Source organism: Capsicum annuum, chromosome 1, assembly GCF_002878395.1.
Source record: "Capsicum annuum cultivar UCD-10X-F1 chromosome 1, UCD10Xv1.1, whole genome shotgun sequence".
NCBI classification, from domain to species: Eukaryota; Viridiplantae; Streptophyta; class Magnoliopsida; order Solanales; family Solanaceae; genus Capsicum; species Capsicum annuum.
Genome location: NC_061111.1, coordinates 3,201,333 through 3,211,120, shown reverse-complemented (window position 1 = coordinate 3,211,120; position 9,788 = coordinate 3,201,333). Strand labels below are relative to the sequence as shown.

Sequence of the window (9,788 nt, the reverse complement as noted above, 5' to 3'; positions counted from 1 at the left end):
TCAACTAATTACATGTTATATCTATTATCTCTGATCAATACTTTTATAGTCCAACCAACTTACACTCACCTCGACTAATTATACTTGATATCTATTAGCTCTCGTCAACATATTATTAATCTAACCAACTTGTACTCACCTCGACTAAATACACGAATAATATCTCCTATCTCTCATCAGTACATTGGTAATCAAGCCAACTCGCACTCACGACTAGTTACATATGATATCTATTATCTCTCATCAACACATCAGTCATCAAACCAACATACACCTACCTCGACTAATTTCACGTGATATCTGTCATCTCTCATCAACACATTAGCAGTTCAATCAGTCTACACTCACTTCGGCTAATTACATTACACGTGATATCAACACATTAATAACTCAATCAACTTATTCTTACCTCGATTAATTCCTCACGATATCTGTCATCTCTCACCAACACGGATAAACTAGTATGATTGATCTTGTCCATATATGTGGTATGATATTTCCACAGCCCACGCACACATATTGATGCTAGTGACCATGAATGCTATGACATTTTAGGTCCAAAAGGACAAACTAAACCACAAAAATATTACACTACTACCAAGAGTATGGCTAACACAACAACAACAACAACTACTACAAATCTCAAATTCCAAATCCAACACATTAAACCCAAACGCCGTCGTTGCCGTGAAACCACCATTACTACTACTACTAGGAACACTAACCCCTCTAATTCTTCACCCACCGACTGTTCGACAAAATGCCTCAACGAAACTCGTGTAACTGATACACCCACTATTGTCTCTCCTGATAACTCATGGTGTTTCCAAGTCTCTAAATCGGCCGCCCCTCCGCCGTCTCCGCCGCCGCAGTTGCCGTTTGCCGATACCAAGATTCGTTATTCACCGACTACATTCCCCGGAGTTATGGAATCTTTAGGGAGCAATTCCGCCACCCTTTACGGCGGTGGAGCTGGTGGTGGTGGTACTCCGGTGACAAACAACAATACCCACGAAGGATTTCCGTCGTCGTTTAGTAAATTCAACTCTGCGTTAACAGCGGGTCTGCTAAATCCAATGTCACCGCCCCCTTCAATGGACAATAAGACCCGTTCTAGTCCAACCCTTTTCGAAATGATGGCGAATGAACCCGAATGTATTACCAGATCAACAATCAACACACCCATTCTGAACAATACCCAAAATCAGAAACCTTCTCCTTTTATCCAACAGGATAAACACGCGTTAATGCAACAGCGTTTATTGGATCTTTTAGCTTGTAGAAGTCCAGGGAATCAGTTTAATGATTCGGGTTCGAGTGATGTGAAGTTGTCATTGAGTTCTAAGGATGGTTTAAGTGTTGCTATGAATGTTCATAGACAGATCTTGGTGGTTCATAGTCGCTTTTTTGCTGTTAAGTTATCGGAGAAATGGGTGAAGCAACAGAGGAATTCAGGTCCTTACATTGTTGAGATTGCGGATTGTGATGATATTGAAGTGTATATTGAAACTTTGAGATTGATGTATTGTAAGGATTTGAGGAGAAGGCTTATGAAAGAAGATGTTTCTAAAGTCCTTGGGATCTTAAAGGTAACGCTTATGCAGCTAAATTTACGCTTTCTTTTGTGTTGAATAATTAACTAGTAATGGATATCGTTGGATAAAAATGTTCTTTTTGAAGTAAATTGTGATTGAATGAGTGATATAGAGGATTCATATAGCCCATGCTAGCTGATTTGGGATTGACAGTGTTTATTATTGTTGAAATCACTTAGCTAGATGGATGTGTGACCTTAATATTAAGTATATGCTAGCTCAATTTTGAACTGTGAATAGAAGTTATGCATCAAAGTTACCATCTTTGTTCATTAGCCAATGCATATGTTGTGGCCAAAAGTTATTTTTATGTGGCTGCATCTGTATTGCTTGCAAATTTATTGCAATGTGCTTTGTGAAGTGATAGTTGATTTTCCAACCCTCTTTATTTTAGAATAGCAAAAATTTTAGAGATGGAGTCTAGTCTTTACAAATGGCAGCACAATTTCCATTTGTGGGATTTCTTGGGTGTGTTGTTGCTGATGTTGTAAAGTCTAGTCTTTACGCTCAGACACATGCATAGAAGTGGGTAAATAGAAATGTGCAATTGTATTTTGGCCGTAGCTGATTAAATTGTTGAATAGGTTTCTGCGGCAATTGGGTTCGACGCCGGGGTTTTATCGTGCCTGGAGTACTTGGAAGCTGCTCCTTGGGCTGAGGATGAAGAAGAAAAGGTAGCTTCACTGTTGTCTGAGCTCCGTCTTGAAGGGGTAGCTGCTGGGGAAGTTTTAAGAAGGGTATCTCTTGATGTTACATCGGGGACAGAGAGTGGGAATGGGAATGAGGAAGTGCTTCTCAAGCTATTGCATGTGGTTCTTGAAGGGAAGGATGAGAAGGCGAGGCGAGAGATGAAAGGTTTAGTATCCAGAATGTTGCATGAGAATTCATCTCATAACGACTTGAGGAAGGAATCACTGTATTCAGCTTGCAATGCATGTCTGCAATTGCTCCGCCACCATTTTTTACGGGCAGCAGATGCAGACATGATGGATGTGGGTCAGATTGCACGACAGGCTGATAATCTGCATTGGATTTTAGATATCTTGATTGATAGACAGATAGCTGAAGATTTTTTGAGGACTTGGGCTTCTCAGTCTGAATTATCTGCGGCACATCCTAAGGTGCCTGCACTTCATAGGTATGAGGTAAGTAGAGTTACAGCTAGACTGTTTGTTGGTATTGGTAAAGGGCAGTTACTAGCTTCCAAGGATGCTAGATGCTCTCTTTTGCAGACATGGTTAGTGCCATTCTACGAGGATTTTGGATGGATGAGGAGGGCATCAAGAGGTCTTGACCGGCATTTAATTGAGGATGGTCTCAGCAATACTATCCTGACCCTACCAATGGTATTGCAACAAGAAATCCTAATGTCTTGGTTTGATCGGTTTTTGAACTCTGGTGATGACTGCCCAAATATCCAGAGGGGATTTGAAATTTGGTGGAGAAGGGCTTTCTGGAAGCGAAATGGTGAGCCTGAACGCTCTCGTCAAATGCGTGTCATGACTGCAACAATTGAGCACTCTTGAGACTTAAGCTGTGAATGAGATGAGGGCCATGGCCATTCAATGATTGAGTTGTTTCAACTCTTGCTATCCTCAGCCCTCATTTTATGCCAATTCTTTTTTGTCTTCTTACTTTGAAACCAGTAGCACAATTCAATACTGCGGAGTCAAACTTACAGAGATGATCATGATCCAAGATTTAATCTGGAAGAAAGCAGGCATTTTTTTTCTGTTTAGTGTCATGTGATATGACTATAGTTTCTTTCTGATCCCATGTAGAGCTCTCCTGTCTGTTACTGAATTTCCTGAATCAGTGGTTTTATCACAAAGGTTCATCCTTACTTGAAAGTAATGCGACGTCCGGAATGCTAAAATTCGGTTACAGGGAAAATTCATATGTTCAGTATAGCAAGACATGGATGACAAATTTAAGAAAGTTAACAAAGTTCAGGTAATTTGGGAGATAAGGGTGATTGTCACTACTTATGACCAAGGGAAATTGCTATTGATTTAATGATGACGATGCCAAGGATTGCAGCAAACATGATGAATTCCTTATTGTCTTCGGTCTTTCATCTATCTTGAGATCATCAGCTGGCAAGTGTGGAAGCAAGACTGATCATTTTTGCCTTTCTGGTTGCTAATTAAATTCATTTTGTCTATTCCCTTTGTGAGCCATTTTGGTTACGATTAGATTCACTGTTTTTCGCTCATGTGAATACTGCTGCACCATATTCCTCTCTATTAACTTTGAAGTTCTTCAATGTTCTCACCCCTTGCTGGACAAATTTTCTGAAGATTACCTTGTTGTTTGATGTTTAACTTTCCAATCACTTATTTGTTTTGCCCGGAAGGAGTTTGCTCGGCATCAGAAAATTAGTAGTCCAAGACCTAGTATCATAGAAAGTCCCTTGTATTGATTGTCTAATTTGCTTGTTTTCACATCCTCCACCTTTCTTTGAGGTACATATTTGTGCCACGCTTGTGTATCGAAATTTGGTAAATGGCATTATGAAAACATAGATAGTGAGTTATACGATTTTCTTTTGAATTTAAAGGCTGTGCAGTAGTTACCTATCTAAATCTGGTAACACTGTCAGACTCTAGTATTGTGTTTGTTCTTATGAAATGAGTTTTCCTACTTTTCTACTATGTTAATGATGTTACATTGACTTTGTCATGGGACGTTCGATTCCATGTGTCAATGAACTTTTACTGTATTTGTCTTTGATCTCCAAGTCCCATTAGATTCTTTCATATGGAAAAATAAGTTCATTCTATGATGTGCCATCACACATGCTATTCTTCTGGTGATTGATTAGGTTAGCACCTTTAGTGAAAGTTAGTCATGTCTTCTTTTGTTTGACTGACTATATGCTGGTGTCCAATTTTTCCTACCATGTGGGGTACTCACAATCATCCAAAATATTTGGAGGAGATTGTTTGTCCTAGGATTATAGGACATCCAGCTTTATGTCGAGTAAGGACAGTGAGATAGTAGCTGTTATCAAAGTCTGTTTCCTATGTTGAATACCTAATGCCCAGATATTATGATGTCGAATCGATTGCCTTTTGACTCTGATACCATATGTGGGAGTCCCAAGCCAAAAGGGCTATTTTTTAAATCAAAAATTTTAAAGGGGACAACTGATTTGGAAAGAAAGCAAAGGAGACAAAACGCTCTTGGCTGGGCGATTTGTCCCGTGACATTGCTAGCACCACTGACAAATCACTTGGTGTCCACAAGTCAGTTGATGTCCAGCGATTTGCTCTTATTTTTTTCTTTAATTAATATTCTCGTTTCAGCTCTACAACATATAGTAAGGCTCTGCAATTTACTCTATGAAGATACAATAAGAGTAAATATATATGGGTAATAAGATTCTTACGCCTATTCCGCATGTAAATTCTTAGACATTGGTATAAGCAACCTTCAAGATTCTTACGCCTATTCTGCACATAAATTCCTACACATTGGAGTAAGCAACCTTCAAGAATCTTATTACCAATATAAATTTACTCTTATTGTATCTTCATTCATTTTTATACAAGAAACGAGAGTAAATTTTAGAGCTGAAACGAGAAGATCTCAAGTACTTAAAGAAAAAAAATAAGGGCAAATCGCTAGAGACCCAATGACTTGCAAATCGCTACACACCAAGCAAATTCGTCAGTGGTGTTGGTCATGAGACAAATCGCTCAGCCAAGAGCGTTTTGTCCCCCCTTGATTTCTTTCAAATCAATTGTCCTCTCTGAAATTTTTTGATTCAAAAAAATTAGCCCTTTTGGCTCCGGACTCCCATATGTGGAGTGAACCAAAATGCTGCAGTTTCACGTCTTCCTCGAGGGTTCTTGTTCAACTAAGCCATGTTTAATATACATAAAATCGTTAAATTATCAAAAGTCAATTAATTACATGCAACTTTATACAGGAAACACAGATCATTAGCCTGTTCTAAACATGGCAAAAATGACCAATGGCAAGTTGCAAAAGGTGTGAAATTCTTTTGTACTGTAAGTGTATATGAATCAAACTCCTTTCTTAGAAGTTGACACATTTTCACCAAGTATGGTCTTAATGATCTTACATCTCAAAATTCTTGTATTCATCATCATCATCAAAGTGAGTAAAGTAGGATGGTCCAGTAATCAAGCAATCATAGTTTAGTTCACCTGGCTTGGCTATCTTTTGCCTTCATAGAAAAAATCAATCAAAAATAGATAAGCAAGAACCCCAAGTGATTTAAAGCACAAAAAGTTACCATTCTTGGTCAGTTAGCATTTCATCAGTCATCCCAAATTTCTGCAACTCCTCCTTTGTATGGTGCATTGACAAGCAGTACCTGCAAATTTTTCACGTCTAGCATTTCTTAAAGCGCACGACTTTCAACAATGAAGCGATAACCTGTCGCTTCACATTGTTCCCTAAGTGTCGAGGCAACAACATTGTCCAGAAGCACTCAAGGGTGTTACCTAGTGATCAGTAAAGTGAGTTGAGAACTATGAGGCATTAGGTTCAAATATCCACAGAAACAAAACCGCTAGGTGATTCTTCCCATTCTTCCAAGTCTCGGTGGGTAGAGGTACCCAGTATCTGTGCTGGTCTGAGATAGTCGGTATTGCGTAAAATGAGTCGAGGGTACAAGTAAACTGACCCGGACACCATATTATAAGAAATAGTTGCCTAAAAGAAGTTCAATATTCCTAGTTTTGTTGAACGTTGAATTAACCTAATTCGCTCGGACTCTCCAAAAATATTGTTTCACTCATGTCGGATCCTCCAAAAATGCGCTACTTTTGAAGGATCTGACACGCACCTGATGACACTTTAGAAGAGTCCGAGCAACATAGGAATTTACCCTTGATCAAGAAACTAAAGAAACACATCAAAATAGTGTTTGTTTACCTTCCACCATAGCCTCTTTCCATAACAATCATACCCCCATTAGTCATATTATGTAGTCCTTCAAATTGCTCCACTGTCCATTTATACCATCTCATCAAGAACACCCTTAGAGTAAGTCCATGTGAAACTATAACCAGGTTCATATTTGGACTCTGCTGACCAGGTGGTTGAAATCTTCCTATGTCAATATCACTTCTAAGTGTTTCCCTGAACCCTGCAAACTTCCTCTTCAAACAACCACATCACAAAAACAAAAAATGCAAAAAAAAAACTTAAAAAACAATCTTGAAACAACCAAACAGACTCACCTGTGATTCTGTCATAAACATCTGCTGCTGATTCTCCATTAGGAAACCTATAAAAGAAACGACCATAACGAGCTCGGACAGCCTTCTCTATCTTCATTTGTTCCCTGTCCTGAAAATTTCCTTCATAAACACAATTCATAAGAACATGGACATGCCCGCCCCCGGGGTTTTGATCTACTGGCAAGAGCACAACGTGTGACATGTATATATGACCTATATTGTTCAGGCTCTTCAAAAATACCAACCAATGCATGTCAATAGACTCTTCAAAAATATCAACCAATGCATGTCAAATCTTGCAAAAGTAATATTGTCCAATATAATATGACCTATGTTATTCAGGCTCTTCAAAAATATCGACCAATACATGTCAATAGGCTCTTCAAAAATATCAACCAATGCATGTCAAATCTTTCAAAAGTAACATTGTCCAATATCATATGAACAATCAGACTCTTCAAAAATATCGACTAGTGCATGTCAAATCTTACAAAAGTAGTATATTTTTGAAGTATCCGACACATTTCCGTCAACATAGCTCATTCCTCGGACCAATGTAGGATACTTAACAAGTACTAAACAAACCAATTACAACAAGTCAAAGAAAAAAGTTAAGGACAAATTATGTTCATATCATACCAAAATCTTGTTCTCTCAAACGAGGTTCTTCCCTAACACCAGCAATTCTTGAACGTTCAAAAGACTTAGCCAAATTTCTCAATGTTTCAATTCCCCTTTTATAAGGTGAAACATAGAAATACACTTTCCAATCATCATCATCATCATTTTTCTCAATCATTTCCCTCATTTTTCTTCCACATTCTTCTGCTTCAATCACCCCTTTTTCTGTTAATCCAACTTTAGGATCAGCAACTCTTGTATAAACACTTTCATCAACATTCCCTTCACTTTCTCCATGTCTAACAAGGATTATTCTTTTTGGCCTAGGTGGTTTCACTATCCCATGTTGATGTGGTACTAGGTTCTTTTCTGGGAAAGTGTTGAGTACCCAACCATTGTGTTGTGTACTAGAATAGTACTGTTCATCATTATTGGAGCAACAGCTTATTGTACTAGAATTTTGGTGAAGCTTTTGATGATTTACTCTAAATGAGGGAGGATAAATCTTGGAGAAAAGGTTACTCATCTTGATTAAACAAAATTGTTGTTTAGCTATGTAACCTCGTGACCAATTGTAGTGGGATGAGATGCAGTGAGACTCTTCCTTAGTAGCTGTTGTCGCTGGGAAGTGACGGGTATTTAGTGAAATTAGTTGAGGTGTGCAGAAACTGAGTCCGGACACTAAAGATGTATGAGACTCTTTTGTACAAGAGGCTTCGAGTTGAAGTTTGGCGAACTGAGAAACTAGGGGGCAGGAGCTATTTCTCCTTTTTGTGAGCTACGCAATGTGAATTTGAATTAACCGGATCACGAAGGATTATAATAAGATGAGATTGATGAGATTCTTCCGTTCTTAACTTGAGGTCTCTGATGGAGTTCAGAAAATTGAGAAATTAAGGATAAAGGTAAAGAGCTATTTTAATTTCATTTAGTGAGCATATACGATATAAATCTAAATTAGTTACACTACTTAAAAGACTATAGAGTAAACAAAAGTACTATGCAAATTTGCTACATATATTGTACACTATTATTATAATGAAGAGAAGTGAGAATTAAGTGGTTTGTTTCTATTGTTTTTTTTGTGAAAATTAAAAAGAGCCATGCAATTTGTTTGCCTTATCTAGGAGGACACCATGATGGACAATTGTGAGGTGGACAAAAAATTTTGAAATTCATTGAGTTATTTTTTATTTTATTTTTTTCCTTTAAAACTTAGTTGTTGATTATAGGACGCACAAAAAAAATCTAAAAATTACATAAATACATAACTTATGTTTTCAATATTAAAAAAATCTCAATTCCCTAAACATATTACAAAAATCTCAACATATACACAAAATGCTATGTATATATCGGTTGTGTTATGTATATTAATAGGCAGAGAGGGTAAAATAATTTAAAAAAATGAGAGAGTGTGTAATTACTTCCAAAAGAGTTTGTATTTATGTTATTTATAAAAAAAAAAAATCCCACTGAGGCAAGCAAATCCCAGCTGCTACTTTTTGGGATTTTTGTGTGTTTAAAACATGGGCTCAATTGGATCTTGTACATTGAGGTTAAGTTAGGTAAATACTTATCCGCACGGGATGTTTATACCAAGTTAATGTAACTTATTGTAGTTAAATAATTTGATGGATTGAATATATACATTTAATAATCATTGATTAAATGATGTTATCATATATTCATATTATACACATGACGTGTATTTATTGATTCGATACAAATGCTCCGTACGAATAAGTTAATAGTTACATTTTGAAAGTGTGTATCCTCATTTAGTATCAACACTTCAAACTCCAATATTTATGTGTTACAGATAGTAGTTATTCAGAATTTTAGCTAGAGATTCTTTTATTTATTTATTTATTTATTTTTATATTAAAAGATGACTACTTACTAATTACATTTGTAATAATGGTTAAACTTTGATTGACTACTCAAAAACGAATCGCCACCTAATTTTTACGATATGAGCTAGCTTCACATAGTCGAAAAAATCGATTTTCATGGACAGGGTTTAATATGATGGGCTTGTTAAAGTCCAGGAAGGTTATTGGATTGGATTTTCTTAATGGGCTTGAATGACATCCATTGACACTAGAGATCCAAGCCCAATTTGGCAACTTAAGTTTTTTTTTGGTCATTATCTTTCGTTTATAAGAGGGGTCATTTACACTTTTGCCCCTACTTTTTAATGTTTTCGATTTATGCCCCTCGTAACAAATAACTTTTTCGCGTGCTATAAGTTTATATTTTCGTACTATAATACTCCACAAGTTATGCTCGAGCGATACTTTAGTTTCTAAAGAACTTATACCTCACTGGAGTTCGATAATCTTCTTAGATTGAA

General features: G+C 37.0%; 2 protein-coding genes across 4 annotated transcripts; one reads left to right on the top strand and one right to left on the bottom strand.

Moving 5' to 3' along the window:
- The first annotated feature begins 504 nt into the window (after positions 1-504).
- On the top strand, positions 505-3,894 carry LOC107864661 (BTB/POZ domain-containing protein At1g63850). The gene is made up of 2 exons (XM_016711100.2): positions 505-1,589; positions 2,180-3,894. Exons 1-2 carry the CDS (start codon positions 606-608, stop codon positions 3,119-3,121), a joined length of 1,926 nt encoding a protein of 641 aa, XP_016566586.2. The 5' UTR covers positions 505-605; the 3' UTR covers positions 3,122-3,894.
- A 1,580-nt stretch (positions 3,895-5,474) lies between these two features.
- Positions 5,475-8,448, bottom strand: LOC107864652 (phosphoglycerate mutase-like protein AT74). 3 transcript variants are annotated; one of them, XM_016711088.2, is made up of 5 exons: positions 7,451-8,446; positions 6,812-6,931; positions 6,504-6,717; positions 5,860-5,940; positions 5,475-5,790 (listed from the first exon to the last, which is right to left on the bottom strand). In XM_016711088.2, exons 1-5 carry the CDS (start codon positions 7,956-7,958, stop codon positions 5,682-5,684), a joined length of 1,032 nt encoding a protein of 343 aa, XP_016566574.2. In that variant the 5' UTR covers positions 7,959-8,446; the 3' UTR covers positions 5,475-5,681. The 3 variants fall into 3 exon arrangements, with proteins under 3 accessions (XP_016566574.2, XP_047270426.1, XP_047270428.1); XM_047414472.1 differs by adding an exon at positions 6,071-6,201 and having other exon boundaries at positions 5,585-5,940; positions 7,451-8,448; XM_047414470.1 differs by having other exon boundaries at positions 5,475-6,201; positions 7,451-8,448.
- Positions 8,449-9,788: the final 1,340 nt, after the last annotated feature.